The sequence below is a fragment of the Leuciscus leuciscus genome (assembly GCF_965113295.1).
Source record: "Leuciscus leuciscus genome assembly, chromosome: 25".
In the NCBI taxonomy this organism is placed as follows: domain Eukaryota; kingdom Metazoa; phylum Chordata; class Actinopteri; order Cypriniformes; family Leuciscidae; genus Leuciscus; species Leuciscus leuciscus.
In genome coordinates this window covers 31,528,294-31,545,545 of record NC_138724.1, presented here as the reverse complement: position 1 = coordinate 31,545,545, position 17,252 = coordinate 31,528,294, and the positions used below count along the sequence as shown (strand labels likewise).

At 35.8% G+C, this 17,252-nt stretch overlaps 1 protein-coding gene across 1 annotated transcript in view; it reads left to right on the top strand.

Annotated features, from left to right (window-relative positions):
• The window catches only part of LOC309491185 (uncharacterized protein), a 202,665-nt gene extending 189,544 nt beyond the window's left edge, over positions 1-13,121 (top strand). The window contains exons 24-31 of the mRNA XM_082160607.1: positions 2,481-2,654; positions 2,815-2,985; positions 4,278-4,466; positions 4,908-5,078; positions 5,439-5,609; positions 5,743-5,916; positions 6,697-6,852; positions 12,958-13,121. Coding sequence (XP_082016733.1) covers positions 2,481-2,654; positions 2,815-2,985; positions 4,278-4,466; positions 4,908-5,078; positions 5,439-5,609; positions 5,743-5,916; positions 6,697-6,852; positions 12,958-12,973 — 1,222 coding nt within the window. The 3' untranslated portion in view covers positions 12,974-13,121. The remainder of the gene's footprint in view (positions 1-2,480; positions 2,655-2,814; positions 2,986-4,277; positions 4,467-4,907; positions 5,079-5,438; positions 5,610-5,742; positions 5,917-6,696; positions 6,853-12,957) is intronic.
• Positions 13,122-17,252: the final 4,131 nt, after the last annotated feature.

Below are 17,252 nucleotides of genomic sequence, written 5' to 3'. Positions count from 1 at the left end.
CTCGAACCTTGACATGCATCATCTAGAGACCATCACGGCAAAAAGTTATCAAAATAATTTTGGGTAACACTTTATAATAACTGCATGCTATAAATCATTAGTTAAGCATTAGTAAATAGTTAATTTATAATTTATAAACCATTAATAGACATTAAGCAGTTTATAAATACAGCTATAAATGCTTTTTTCTTGATTTATAAGCATATCTATAATGTGTTTAATAATTGTATTTTCATACTTTTTTAATGAACAATTTATAATTTCTAAATTAACTATAACATAATTTACAATCCAGTTATTTAGGAGTTGTTAGTGGTTCATAAGATCATTTAGAAAGTGTAAGTAAATGATTAATAAACAATTTAAATGTACATTTATACATCTTATTATTTAGACGTAGTAATAGTTACTAAGTGTGTGAATAAATGCTTTATTAACATGTATTTCTACTGTATTTCATGATTACTTCAGGTAGTTCTAAAACATTTAGTAGTTGTCAGTGAACTATTTTTGTGAGCTCATCTAAAGTGAGGACTAGTTACGCCTTATAAAGCTTTTACAAAGGAGATTTAAAGGCTTTTTAGCCATTTAAAGGATTTAAAGACACACACAACACAGAGTGATACAGAACATGTAAATATTTATTCAAGATGCAATCAATGAAACTGTACAACTGTACACTTAATATAAAATGAAAAATAAACCTGAGGTGAAATCCATGTGGGGAACGAATTCCTCTCTCTAAATCCACGATTGCACAATCCTAATGAGATGATGCTGAAATCGATGCCAATTTTTAATTAGCTCTGGATCATGGTGATCTGCAGCAGAAACAGCTGAAGCTGCGTTTGACATTTAGATCCAGTTTCAAGACATAGATAAAAGGAGTTAATTAACAGATATGTTGGACGTGACCCGTTCCTCATGAAGATGAGTAAGTTTTCGGTAGAACTTAAAGATTTGCCGACAGTCGAGGCTGTTGACATCACCAACTATCTGGTCCTTCAGACATCATACTACACCAGACAGCAAATGAAGGGCTATAAATGTCTGGAAGCGTACAACTTTTTTTGTCGAAGAGATGCCTCTGATTTAGGCTTAGTTTTTTGGTAACCAAGGTTGACCGTCAGAGCCCAGTCTACGGACTCAACGTCATCTAAAGCGCTAGGGCAGCCTACAGTCCCAATGAAGTCCATATTAGACTACCGGTAACTTAAAGGGATACTCCACTTTTTTTGGAAATAGGCTCATTTTACAACTCCCCCAGAGTTAACCGTTTTCTAATCCATTCAGCCGATCTCCGGGTCTGGCGGTACCACTTTTAGCATAGCTTAGCATCGATCATTGAACTGGACAAGACCATTAGCATCTCTCTCAAAAAAATGACCAAAGAGTTTAGATTTTTTTCCTATTTGAAACTTGACTCTTCTGTAGTTACATCGTGTACTAAGACCGACGGAAAATGTAAAATGTAAAATTTTCTAGGCTCATATGGCTAGGAACTATACTCTCATTCCTGCGTAATAATCAAGAAACTTTGCTGTCGTACCATGAGTCCAGCAGGCGTAATGATATGACGCAGCGCCTGAAAATAGTCCCCAGCTCCGTAACTTCCAACGTGACTGGGACTAAAGTTTGTCTAACCTATTAGACCTATTTTCAGGCGCTGCGTTTAATGTTATATAAACAAAGACACAAAAACCAAGTTATCTAGCTAAAATACCTCCGACGAAGTGGTCGCTGCAGACATGGGCATTAGCAGACTCTGCGCCTCCCAACCGCAGACATAGATTTAAAATCCACTTTTTACGGCGTTGTTCTGTGAGCTTTTTATATTTCTCATCTTTATGAATGACAATATTTTGTACTCTATAAAACCCCTTTTACTTTTCTCGGTTAGAACGATTGGAGCAGCTGTAAACTACACAAAACATGGGCATTTTTTCAGACGGAAGATCCTCAGCTATTTTACTTCCTGCCCTCCATCTGAATTTCGCGCTCTCGCGAAGCAGCAACGTCACGTCACGTGAAACCAACCTATTGCATTTGAAAGCTAAATAAAATATCATGAATGTGTAAACAATTTAATTTATGCAGTAAATGCAGCACAATTGTTAGATTTTTTTTAAAACGTACATGACAGACGTCACCAGGCGGTTTTCGTTTGCAAGTAAAAGTTAGACACAAATCAGTAATAAACACAAGTTATGGTTTTATTTACTCATTGTTTGTATTATTTAACAGCTGTTTATGATTGAACTGCTGATTTGGTTTAAGGACACAAGTAGAGACACGAGCAGTTCATTGATATTTCCACACAGGCACTACTTTGACACCTCACTGCTCATGTTTCCTTTATTTTTTGTTGAATAAGTCCTTTAAGTATGTAATGAAACATTGTATTTTATTTATTTTTTTCAGTTTAATTTATAATTTTAGTTTAAATAATAAAAAAACTGTTATTTAATCACTGAAAACAGGTTGAGATCTTGTGATATCAGTGACAGAGGTTGTGCTGTTCTGAGTTCAGCTCTGAGATTAAACCCGACTCATCTGAGAGAGCTAGACCTGAGTGAGAATAAGATGAATGAATTGGGAGTGAAGATTCTTTCAGCTCTACTGGCAGATCCTCAGTTTAAACTGGAGAAATTGGGGTGAGTGTCACTGGCTTTATTTTATATATTTGTTTGAATGAAGACCAAGTGAACCTGTTAGTTATGATCAACAAGTAGGTTATTTTCTTTGAAAGTCTCTTTTTTGTCAGATACACATGAAGATGGAGAAACATTTCCCCCCCTTTCTTTACACACACAGGTTGAGATCTTGTGATATCAGTGATGAAGATTATGCTGTTCTGAGTTTAGCTCTGAGATCAAACCCGTCTCTGAGAGAGCTGGACCTGAGTGGGAATAACATTACAGAATCAAAACTGAAGAAGATTTCACCTCTACTGGAACATCCTCAGTGTAAACTACAGAAACTGGTGTGAGTTGAGTAATTAAGAGCCTGTCTGGTCTAGATGGAATCAAAAAACATTTTTATTTAGAGCTCGGGGTCGGCAACCTGTGGCACACATGCCAATATCAGCACACAGAGGGTTAATCACTGACATATGAGTAATAGCGAGAGAACTGTATTCATTTAGATATACATTTAGAGTTAATCTTTTCTCATAGACACACATTCTAACTTAACTTGTGAGCTATAAATACTATTTAGCGCTCTGGGTTTGAGAAAAGCGCAATATAAATAAAAAGTATCGTCATCATCATTATAGTGTGTGAATTAACCTGTTAGTCAGCAGAAGCGAGCAGTTCCGGGAGTGTTTCCCAATCCTGGTCCTGGAGTTCCCTCAGCACAGTTTTGATGTCTCATAAATCAAACACACCTGATCAACTCATTAGTAAAGACTCAAAGGCCTCAGATGGGTGTCAGATTAGAGAAGCATGGACAGTGTGCAGTGTTGGGGCTTCAGGATTGGGAAACACTGACTAACCTTTTGCACGAGCGCTGCACATCATGAGCCGCTGAAACTGACCCAGATCAAGGTTGCAGAGCTGTACTTTAAGTGTGAATCACACAAGTCTGATTCGCTTCAGTCACTCTGCGGGATTGAGTGAAGGACAGTGTGATCTGCTGGAGCTTTCAAAGCAAAATAAATTACTGATATCAATGTTGGAGATTTTTAACTAGGAATACAAAGTCCTTTACATTCCACACACAAATCAGGAGATGCACAAACTACAGCAATAATGCATGTGGTGGGGTTCAGTACGGCCATACTGCAACACTGTTTTTAAAATAAACTTAACTTTAAATATTTAATCAAATATTGCTTCAGAAATAATAGTCAGTCTTGTGTTACTAATCAAATAAGCAAGTTTGAGATTTAGTTGATTTTTCTATTACACTTGAACCTTTAAAAATAGTTGTATACAATATATTTATATAATTATAAATGTGTATATGTGATATAAGGCAGGAATAATGATTGTGTCCAGCGATTAACTAGAAAAAACTAAAATGGCACTTAATGACAAAAAACTTGCTGACCCCTAATTTCATGAAGTATAGACAGATTTGTTCACTTAGTTCATTATGTCAAAGCAACATGTCAACAGAGACAAAAGAGTTTTAATGATGAATCTGAGAAACAGTTTGTTTCAGGTGAACTTAAACCAACTTGTCTGATTCTCATTATTGTAGATTAGATTTTAATAATTACTTGAATCTTTTTTCTCACAGGACATAAACACATGCTTCTCTCACACACACAGGTTGAGATCTTGTCGTATCAGTGAAAGAGATTATTTCAGTGATGGAGGTTGTACTGTTCTGAGTTCAGCTCTGAGATCAAACCCGTGTCTGAGAGAGCTGGACCTGAGTGAGAATAACTTTGGAGATTCAGGAGTGAAGGTGATTTCATCTCTACTGGCAGATCCTCAGTGTAAACTGGAGAAACTAGAGTGAGTGATATTGCCTTTATTTGTTTTAGTAAAGACTGGAAGTGCAATAGTTTTTTGTTATAGTTAAGTTAAAGGTTTTTCCCGGTAACACTTTACAATAAGGTTTCATTTGTTAACATTAGTTAAGGTATTAACTAACATGAACTAACAATGAGCAATACATTTGTTACTGAATTTGTTAATCTTTGTGAACGTTAAATACAGCCGTTCATTGTTTGTTCATGTTAGTTCACAGTGCATTAACTAATGTTAACAAATACAACTTTTGATTATAATATAATGTATTAGTAAATGTTGAAATTAACATTAACAAAGATTAATTAATGCTGTAGAAGTGCAGTTCATTAGTAGTTCATGTTAACTAATGTTAACTAATGTTAACTAACTTTCCCTAAACTTTTCTAGACATCAGTATTTAATGTGTTTTCTTCACAAACACAGGTTGCGATCTTGTTGGATCTGGGATGGAGGTTGTGCTGATCTGAGTTCAGCTCTGAGATCAAATCCGTCTCTGAGAGAGCTGGACCTGAGTGGGAATAACTTTGGAAATGCAGGAGTGAAGCAGCTTTCAGATCTACTGGCAGATCAACAGTGTAAACTGGAGAAACTGGGGTGAGTGGTGTTGGCTTTATTTGAAATATATTTGTTTTAGTAAAGTCTGGAAGTGTTACACCCAGGATAACCACCAGAGGGCACTCCTTCCATCTCCTTTAGTGCTTTCCCATCATGAACTACACTTCCCATAACCCACTGCCTGGACTCATGTTCTGATTACTGCCACCTCATTTATGTTTGCCTGTTTAAACCCTGTTCACTCAGTCATTAATTGCGAAGTCTTGTTTAATGTCACTGCAATTCCGAGCGTTATCCTGGTTCCCTGTGTGTTGGTTTTGATCTTCTGCTTGTCTTTTGATCTTCTGCTTGTCTCCCTGGATTTCCCTGTTTGCCTGTGTCTTGGACCTTGTTTCACAGGTTGAGATCTTGTAATATCAGTGATGAAGGTTGTGCTGATCTGAGTTCAGCTCTGAGATCAAACCTATCTCTAAGAGAGTTGGGCCTGAGTGAGAATAAAATTACAGATTCAGGAATGAAGCAGCTTTCAGATCTACTGAAACATCCTCAGTGTAAACTGGAGAAACTGGAGTGAGTGTCACTGGCTTTATTTCATATATTTGTTTCATTTAAGACTGGAAGTACTTTAATCTTTAGTTATAGTAGTTTTTCGCATACATTTTTCTAGACATCAGTATTTAATGTGTTTTCTTCACACTCACAGGATAAAATCTTGTTATATCAGTAACCGAGGTTGTGCTGATCTGAGTTCAGCTCTGAGATCAAACCCGTCTCATCTGAGAGAGCTGGATCTGAGTGGGAATGTCATTACAGATTTAGGAATAAAGCAGCTTTCAGCTCTACTGGAAGATCCTCGGTGTAAACTGGAGAAATTGGGGTACGTTTCTAATTCTGGCATTGTAAATCCATGCATGTTGAAACACATTCTTCACCACAACGACTCTTTTCTTTCTTTGTGATTGTGTCTGATTTTCTGTAGCTGTGCTGTTCTGAGATCAGTCCCCCTTTACCAGCTTTTTACAGTGTATTCATGATAAAGTGTTCTATAAGGTGTAGATGACCAATAATTAACCCGGCAATAGTCAAATCATACCTAAATTGTGCTTTAAAGCTGCACTACCAAAGCTTATTTCGTTAAAAAATAATAATAATTAAGCGTGATTGTAAAAATCATGTGTTTTTGCACGTATTTGTATTTATGTTCATGTAAAAGATAAAGAATGCAACTGAAATGAGCTAAAGGCATTATATTATATTTTATTACATTATGACAATAATGTCTTAAGAAATGCTGCATGGACCTACACCAGTATTAGATTATTCAAATGAAGAGTGCTAAACACTTAAGATCATGGGTGTGATTCCCACTGAACACACATAATAAATGTGCTTGTTGATTGTTTTACATAAGTGTCCATATACATACGTTTAAGTAAATGTTGTAATAAAGTATAATACAGTAATAAAGTATAATAAATATAAACAGGAATGAACGTGTAATATGTATCTATTTAATAGCAAATGGATAGTCTGATAGTTTATAAAGACTCGTTAATGTATTGACTGTACATCTTTATGTCTGTGTGTGATTGTCTGATGATCTGATTCTCACTGTATTCTGACTGAAAGGGTTAATCTGTTTCTCAGACACTAACAGGTTGAGATCTTGTAATATCAGTGACGGAGGTTGTGCTGATCTGAGTTCAACTCTGAGATCAAATCTGAGAGAGCTGGACCTGAGTGAGAATTACTTTAGAGACTCAGGAGTGAAGCAGCTTCCACATATACTGGAGGATCCTCAGTGTAAACTGGGGTGAGTGGCATTACTCTGCTGCTGTGTGGTTTTTAAAGGGACGTCAAGAACAGATTTATTTTTCATGAAAAACAAGTGACAACACCCAGATCTCAGATCTCACCAGAAAGAACGTACTATACATCTCTCAGTCTCTGTGTGTGATAGTCTAATGCTTGATTTGGGTTTTACATGATAAATTACCTTTTAAATGTTTGAGATAAATGTTCACCGTATTAACAGACACAACATGTAAAATATAAATATGAAACAATTGGGATTTATCTTGCTCATTTTACCAGCAATGCTTATTTGTTTTGTATCCCTCTCTCAGCTTGATTTTACTATTCTGTGCTCATCCGATAAGATGTTTCATATTTACAGCTCTCATCCACAATTCATAAAACTCCTAAATTATACAGTATATAGCATACCCATGAATATGTTAACCCTCTGGGGTCTGGGCTGTTTTTGGGGCCCTTGAGATGTTCTGACATGCCCTGACATTTGTGCTTTTTTCAGTTGCATATAAACATATTAATGGCAAAGGTGTAAATTCACTCTATATAGCACAAACAGGGCTACCATAATATGTGAGCCACATGTATGTACATGTTTTCATTTTTGAGAGAATAATGTTTATGCATGGTTATTGAAAAAACTAAAAACTAAAATTTCTGAAATAAGGCCACAAAACACATAGTAAATATGTGTCAATAAGACTTTTGACTAATGGATGTCCTCGCCTAGAGTTTTTTCTTCAAAATTATGTGAAAATAGTCTTGCTTTATCGTTCACATAAAACCATACATTGATTTAAATTGATGTAAAACAGGTTTTGCTTGGAAAGCCAATATGCGAGGGGGGCGTGAACGAGGAGTGGTTTACACCTTAGAATACAATGTCCCACCCACTCTGCATAATGATGAGCCATTCACTCAGGTGTGAAACTGACTGAGCCACAATGCAAGGACAAAAGATATATTTAGAAGACTTATATTGACCATTTAAGATTTTGCTTACATCTATCTTGTAAATATGTTTTGCTATTTTATTAAAAAGGTTACAATTACAACAATAATTACAATTTCAACAATATTTCAAGTGTATTCTTTCTTTGTAAAAAAAAAATGATTATAGGCCTACATTTTATCTATGTATTCATTAGTTTGAATATAGTCAACATTGGAACAGCTAACATCTTAGTTGATGACTTTATTTTTGACAAAAATAGATATAGAAATTGCTAAACAAAAGCTTATTTGATGTGGCAGTATATTCTACAGTAAAAACTGTACCCAAATCTAGTCAACAAGATGTTGTCTTTCATATTTCGCCTCACTGTAACGTTGTTTTCATGAAATATTAGGGCATATTGTTAATTTGCAGTTTAATACGTTGCTTATACAAATAGCCTACATTTTATTTCAACATATTTCAGTCGATTTTTACTCATCTCAGTATAGCAATACAGTTTGCTAAAACATCATCATTCATTCACACACGCAATTTAAATTTAACTTCTGGCAAAGATGAAGTTGACGATAGGCTATTGACTCGCGATCTTCGCAGTAGGCTAGTGAACGCACCGGAGAAATGCACATTTATTAGGCTACATAGTTTTTTGTTTTGGATGGTTTTGTTTAGAACCAGCTTTCTGTAAATATATTTCACATTTTTTAGACATGTGAGGCGAGTAGGCTACGGTCTGGTTAATGATGATCTCCAGTTCAAGCACCTTATGTTGTGATTGCTAGCCTATATTTACTTTAAATCCAGGAAATTTGTTAATGAAAAAATTATTAAAATTAAGATACAATTGATACAAAACGAAATTCGTTTTAAAGAAAGGATTTGTAGTTTCTGTTTTGAGGTCTCTGTGAAAGTTTGAAAGTCTTTTAGTGCGCTTTCAGAGCGCTCGCGTCCATAATGGAGAACTGTCACGTAATATTGTTTTTTCCTCATAAATGCGAACACGAAAAATAAAAGACAAAAGACTTTTAATTAAAACTTACTCCGAAATTGTGTCCTCGGCGGAATTCGCTCTTCAAAATGCTGCCGTTTGTAGTCTGAGTTACAATCTTCCTCTGAGGAAACAACTTCCTCGCTGTCCAGAATCATCTGAAGGGCGTCTTTACTGGAGAAGCGTGCCATACTCAAAACGCGATGAACTATCAGTAAGTCTGATGAAGAAACTGTGTTTTTATGGCATTGATCGGGGGGCGTATGCGATGCATACTAGATCACCTAAACTATTTACCATTTGAATAGCGCCGGGGGCGGGGCGGCCTCAACTCATTATAGAGATAATGAGGCAGAAGGAAAAACGGTACCTCTCCTTGCTTTCAAATGGATTACATGAGTTGAAAACATTTGTTTTTTATATAAATTACTTCATTTAAAAGAAGAGATTTCAAGCTTCATAAAGACATATCTCACGTGTCTGTGTGAGAAGTATTCGGTGAGTTACAGTTCATTTTCGGACGCGTTTCAGAATGGACTACACTGACAGAGAGAAGGCAGAACTCGCTTCGTGTTTATTTTTCTTTATTTGGCGAAAAGCTCAACACTTTGTTTTTATTATGAGTATACACAAAAATAATACACATTTAACAGAATCGATTGATGTACGAAACTCCTATGAAAAATCAAAGTCAACAGAGTATTTATGAGTTTCTTTTACACTGATAAAAAAAAAGCGAGCTGGTATCGCCGGCGATACCGTAGACCTCAGGGGGTTAAGACATAACACTAAAACTTACTAAAATATCAAAATGATTAATTTCAGAACATCAGACTAGATTTCTACATGTTCTGAAGCAAAACTGAGTTTAGTTAATCACAATTCAACTTTTCAGAATATAAATGCTCAAATTCACAATTTCGTATTTACAATATAATCCACACATGTATGTCAAACAGATATTGCACTGTAAAGTTAGTTTTAGTTTTGTACTCTTGCTTCAAATATGTACACAAATGTGCTTTGACTTTTGAGATAACTGTTGAGAATGCTTATGTGACATTGATCTTAGACTTCAGAAATATAACTGGTCTGGTCTGTTATTACACTTGGATGATGTTTGCCAGAATTGCCTGTTCGAAATTCTAGAAACAGGGTTCGTACGGGTGCTTGAAATCCTTGAAAGTGCTTGAATTTTGATGTTGTGTTTTCAAGGTTTGAAAAGTGCTTGAATTTTGGATACAATGCTTGAAAATGCTTGAATTTGTAACCTTATTTCTTTCACAAGAAATATCTTTCTGACTAAATAGTTCTTTATTAAATGGAGAAAAAAAAATGTAGCCCTTCAGAATCAGATACAGACTGATTTGCGTTACGCTGACCAGAGCAAAAGTAGGCGGAGTTTTCATTTTGATTTCCGCGGTTGTTTGGATGCACCGTTTTTATTGGCCACGCAGCGGCAACAGTTGAACTATTTTAAACTTTGACCACGGCGACGTGCGCGCGACATTTCATAGCGCAGCACGGTCCGCGTCCTATCTGAAAGGGCCATTAGTGACTGAGAGTACTTGGTGTGTTAATGTAATGTAAGTATTGCATGTCCGTTATGTTAATTTGTGGAATATGCAGTGAACATTGCCAAAATTACAGAACTGTAACGTGCAAATTAACCTGCAAACGTTAGCCCAGTGCATAACAACATTCGTTGATTGCTGAACTGAAATCAGTCAGTGTCATAAGTAGTAAGCCTATACTGTTACTGTAAGGTTTAGGATGGCCCTGTGCAATATTTACACTGCTCTTTTCCAGTAAATGTATTAGCTAACGTTATGTCTTGGCCTAAGACATCTTGGCAATGAAATACATTTATCAGACAGGTGTCTGTGCACTCAGATATTGTTCAAACCTTGTCTATATCAAGAATGTGTCCCAAAACGGGAAGGCCTGTCAAATATTTCTGTTCAAATCCTAAGTCTTCATATTTGAAATTAATTCAGTTTTACAGCCTATAAATCACATTATCTGGTAAGCAATATTTGGACATTTATTATAATGAAAAGTATATTATTCATATGCTTTAGGCTATATACTGATACATTTTGAAGAATAAAACTTGTGATTGGCTTAAATATTAGGGCTGCACAATATATCGAAATATTGCAAATGTGTATATTACAATATGCATAATTGCATATTGCAACGGCTTGCAATAACTGGGGTCATGAACAAAAGACAAAGAAAATCACTCACTGCTTTTGGCTGAATAGGCTAACTTTTGTAGCTTTAATAAGAATCAGTATATTTAATTCATGCAGTGAAAACTAAGCAGTGTTTATTTTTACATTTGATTAATCAGTTTCTGTTGTTAAATAAACCTAATGTAGGATAACCTGAACCCCTAAACCCCAGTGATGTTAAAATAACACTTCTTATGCTACAGTAAAACACTGATGTTCACTGTCAGAAGTTGTAGGGATATTTTCTTATCACAAAAAGAATGTGAAACACGTATGTGTAGGTTATATCATTTTAAAGATATTTTAAAGATAATTTAAGTTAATTTGACACACTTTAAGCATTAACGTATCGCATATTGAATATCGCATTATTTAATGAGTTATCGCATATCTCATTTTTCTTCAATATCGTGCAGCCCTCTGCTATTATGAAACATTTGGCTGTTTATCTCTTTTGATGTGATAAAAACACTAAATAATAATTTGAACTATGTATTATGTAATTTACAGTAGTGTAAGGTGCTGGAAAAAGCTTTAAAATGGACCTGGAAAGTGCTTGAAAAGTGCTTGAATTTGACCTTGGAAAAAGTGTACGAACCCTGTAGAAATGATCACATAATGATGGAGGGACTTTAGTCTAACCTTAGTTTAATTGCAAGTAATTTTGAACAGTTTTACTGTGTTATCTATTCTGGCCCGAACCATTAAATTCATCACATAAATGTTTTTCTTATGTCTCATTTTTTCCACAGCTCAGTTCTTATATTTGTAGAGCCTTTATAGTAACAGATACATTCTGAATATGTATAATATATGCTCTTTCATTTTAACCTGAGGTGTCATTCTTCTCTTCATTGCTGTATGTGTACTGATGCAAACCAAATGAAACTTAAAATAAAAATAAAATCTTAAATGACCCGCTGCATTAGTCTGAGGTGTGTGTATGACTGGAGAAATCATCTGATATCTGATCTGTAAACCAGATACAGGACTGTCAACATTTTAGTCCATCAAAATATAGTCACTGAAACAGTTGCCCAAACACATGTGTGGCGTTTTTGTGAACTAAAAAGCCCTTAAACTATGATCCAATGATTACCTCTGGATGATGCTTGAGCATGTGTAGTGTGTGAGTCTCAGCAGCAGATGTCAGTGTTTCTCTTCAGATGAAATCAGATTATTCCTCAGACAGAAGAGCTGCTGAATTACACACTACACACACACACACACACACACACACACACACACACAGCTGTGTGTATAGACACCATAGGAATCCATTTACATTGATCAGAACTGAAGAGTTTTAGTTCTGATCAGTTTAAACATTCACCAGAACACAATAACACTCACTGAAGTCAGAATCACATGATGGTTCAGTTTGGATGATAACACAGATTGTATTGGACTGTCCTGCTTTACATGATTTTAGGCAACAGATTTATCCAGAAACGTCATTAATGGACATTTCTAAAATGATTTCTTCTGGGAAAATTGTAGCTGTAAAAGTGTGTGTAATTTTACTCTTAGTTTGCCATGAAAAATAACCTTTTCTGCTGATGTGGCTTTAACTAATAAATGAATAAACTAAATAAATGACTCAGACTGACTGAAGGTCTTCTACTGTATAGCGTGTGTTCCCAGCAGAAACTGATGCTGTATTTTCTGTGAAGTTTGAGGATCGGAACTTTTTTCATTTCTAAAATTTGAAGATTTAAGTGTGTGTGTGTGTGTGTGTGTGTGTTTGCATGCACTGTTTGGGGTCTGTTGGCAGGACGACAGCACAGACTCCACAAGTATCTGAGCAGTGGGGAGTGTGTGTGTGTGTATGAGTGTCTGTAATATTTCCTCTTGCATCTCTTTCACACCAAGAAAAGCTTTTCCTTTTTTCCTTTTATACCCTTTTTTTTTTTTTTTTTTTTTAAGATTGTTTAATCCGTAATAGCGCTCTGTGTGTTTGGTCACACTTCATCACAGCTTCTCCATCCAGCTGTGGGTTCATCAACCGGATCTCCATCCAGGAGTCTCGGAGTCAAACACACACACCTTCACCTGGACTGTAAAGTTAAATAAATAATGATTTGCATGTATGCTGTTGTATTTCAGACTCTGTTTGTAGGATCACAGGCGTCTCGTGTTTCTGTCTAACCTCTCCTAGAGACTCAAGAGAGTCTGATTTGACAGTCGTTAAACTGAAGCTGTCATTAATAATTAATCGTTCATGTTTCAGCGGGAAACACACACCTGGAGGATTCACACACACTCATCTGGGGTTTCTGCTAATAAAAGTGCAGCTCGTGCGAGGTACTGAGGCTTTTATAGGGTCGTAACGGCCTCGATTAGCTCTCGTTTATGTGTGTCCAACAGTGTCACCAACACAGATCTCTCACACACTCTCTGAACATTACAGTATTTGAGCTTCATGACCTTTAAATGTAAAGCAATCGCTGACTTGAACCTGAGATGCATTAATATTCCTCTAATACGCTTGAAGTCTCTTTCATGAAGTCCTCCTTTAATGATCATATTTCTGTGTGTTTTGGGTTCACTGATGCGCTCTGGTTTCTTCCTCTCCCAGTTTGGCTTCACTGGGACTGAAGTGTGTGTTTCCCGTCTAATGGAGGCCCAGTAGTGATATTTTCTGCTGTTATTGAGCTTTTATCTTTAGCCGGCGTGTCATTAGCTCTTTACGACCTCACCAGATCCCATAAACTATACAGCAGCCTCAGCAAAGTTTGGTCATTAAGAGACATTTAAACGTAATTATTTATTGATAGCTCTTATGATTTACTCTCTGGGTGAGTTTTTATGCGCCATGTCTGCGCTGCGAGATTGGAGATGCGGGTTTACGGTCGTTTAAAGACCGCAGTGTGGAAAGAGCTTTTAGCACAAACACTGAAATCATCAGATCTCAGAACTGAAATAAGGCGTGTGTCGTTTTAAAGGTACTTTTGATCGGTTCGACATCAGTAGAAACACACATCAAGGGCAGTCGTTTAGATATAAGAAACTCCTGCTGGTCAAAGGTCATAATTACATGCTTCATGAGTTTAATTTTCAGTTATTCTCAAGTCAGTTTGGATAAAAGCGCCTGAAAAAATTTATTACTGGTATATTAGTGTATATGAAATTTTGACAAATATTTTTAGGTAAATGTTTATGTTCCTTCTATATTAAAAGTTTTAAATAAATAAATGTTCTGTTGAAAAAAATCTATTATTTAAGACTTAACATCCATAAAAACACTTATTCCCTGCAGCTAACAAAAATATATTCTAAAAATGTTTTGTTAATGTTCCCATTAAGTTATGAATATCATTTCTAAATGTAATTTTTTTTGAAAACAGTGTTTAAAAAAAATGTTTTGGTTATGCAAACATTGAGGGAATGTTCCATTGTATCATTCTTCACACATTATGGAATTGTTACTTTTGAATATTCTCTGAACATTCTAAAAACAAGCAGTAACATTTAAAAAAACATTAGACAAACATCCAACTGAAACATTTTCAGTAAAAAAAAACAGTTTGAGAATGTTGAATGAATGTTCTATTAATGTTACTGGAAGAACATTTGTTCATAATGTTGAGAAAACTTTCCTGTTAGCTGTGATTATTTAAACTAAAGATAAAGAGTTTCAAATCCCAGTTTCACTAGATAAACAATTAAATGCTTTGTGTTTTATTAAACAGAGCTAAAGTATGTCTCTTCAAAGTACGCCACTGTATCTGGTGTTCTAGTCATAAACCAGCATGTGTGCAACCCTCTCATATTTAATACTCAGTAATTATACTGAATCTGCGCTGTAAACCACTCTTCATGAAATTAATAGCACAATAAATGGGCGATTTCATGCGAAGTGAGAGTTTATAGTGCGTTTTACATGTGTGTTTGTCAGAAGCCCCAGCGCTAGCATTAGCCGGAGCGCTGGAGATGAACCCGCTGAGACGAGGCGTTTATGAAGAGGTTTCGCTCACTGAGACGTTTATGATCTGCAGGAGAGGCTGGTTTCAAGCGTACGGCCCTCACTTCAGGATCTCTGAGCTGATCGGGCCCTGAGGGGCCAACGCTTCAGTTCATCTCACAGCAGATTCACACTCCATCTGAAGACACACACCATTAACCAGAGCTTTACTCAGAGCCTGCATTTAAACGCCAGGGAATGATGTTCTTCCTCAGTGTTTCTGTCTCGTTCTCCAGCACACACATCCTTAAATCAAGATACCTTTTGGTTTGATTGATTGGTTTGTTAAGCTTGATCAGGACAGAGCCACAACATCTCAGTCATGAGAAGAATTAATGAACTGGACAGTTTATTGGAAATTGGAGTGTTTTGTCATAATGCTGACAACTTATAAAAGCAATAATGCAATAATGTGTTTTTACAGTAAAACAGCCGTCATAAAAACATGTCTTCTTCTGCATTATTGCTTTATTTCATCAATTTCAGTGTTGTTAAAGCTATCAATTCAGCAATAATTGGACATACCAATATATATATATATATATATATATATATATATATATATATATATATACTTTCTTTTTTTTTCAATATTTAAGCAATTTGTTCTTATAGATATTTTTTATAATATCAGATTGCACACAAGATCATCATTATTGCAGTGAACTGGATGTTTTTACTCTTTACCCTAATAATCAACACAAGTGTATAGTTCTAATAAATTAATTTATTTAAAGTTTATACACTTCCTTGTCATTTATTTATGTTCTCAATTCAACAAATATCTGCCAATGGAGTCAAAAGTAATTCACAGGGAAAACAAGATTATTTGTCTGACTTCATTGATATTTATTCATAAAGACTTAATTTTCATCATTTGTTTCACTTTCACTTTTTTATACTAATATTTTGACTTTTTTTTTCTATATAATTTTGTTTTTGCACGCACACACACACGCACACGCGCGCAAACACACACACACACACACACACACACACACACACACGTACACGCACACGCACACACACACACACACACACACACACACACAGTGATAAAGTATAATCAAACTGAATGATATGTTTAAAACCATGTCAGAAAGTTTTGATTCATTGATGTTTTCCTCCATTATGCCAATTTTCTATTTCTATTATTTTTTACCAGTTTTACTTATACCAGTTACACAGTTGACCAATCACATTAGAGCATTCAGCAGAAGCCCCGCCCACTAATATAAACGCGTGATCCGCAGTGATAAACGAGTCACTTATTTTGAAGTATATGTTTACATTTTTGTATATTTTCTATTGTGTTCTTCAACAAAAGCTTTTCAGGGCAAACTGAGTCAAAGCGCTTGCTGGAGTTTCTCCTCCTAGCAGAAATCTCATCTGTACATCCAGCTGGTTTATTCTGAAACAGTTTCCATGACAAACTCCAGAGAAGCACTGGTGTCAAAGGTCATCAGAGGTCATGTGTCCGTCAGCGATTCACTATAAACCCCAGAACTACAGAGAGAGTGTTTGATTCAGTAATTAAAGCGTGAGCAGATCGAGGACTCACATTAACCATCTGTACGGCACCGTTACTCGTGCGAGATGAGGTTCTGCATTGGTTAACTGAGGTTTTAATGACGAGTTGTGTCTAATGCAGAGAGGAGGAAGACGAGCTAATGACTCTCAGAGGCTCATGCTGCAGATTCCCCTTTACACTGCAGAAGTGTGTGTGTGTGTGTGTGTGTGTGTGTGTGTGTGTGTGTGTGTGTGTGTGTGTGTGTGTGTGTGTGTGTGTGTGTGTGTGTGTGTGCACAACCTGAGAGAAACAGAATACGCAATCAGAGGGATTAAAACAGAAATGTGGATTTATTACAAATCTGTTTCGATTTCATGTTGATTTTAATGGACCTGAGGGTTTAAAAGACATTTAATATTCAGAATTATTATTATTATCAGATGAGAACAAAACTTGAACTGAATTTATCTGAATAACAACTCTATTGTCTTCTGTAGAGCTGCTTTATAGCTGAACTGAACTACTTTCATAACTGATCAACTTTACACAGACTCACAGACATTGAACTCAACATTGAACTTAACTGAATCAACGTTAAACAAAACTGAATCAACGTTAAACTGAACTGAATGAATATTGAACTGAACTGAATCAACATTGAACTGAACTGAATCAACATTGAACAAAACTGAATGAACATTGAATTGAACTGAATCAACACTGAACTGAACTGAATCAACACTGAAC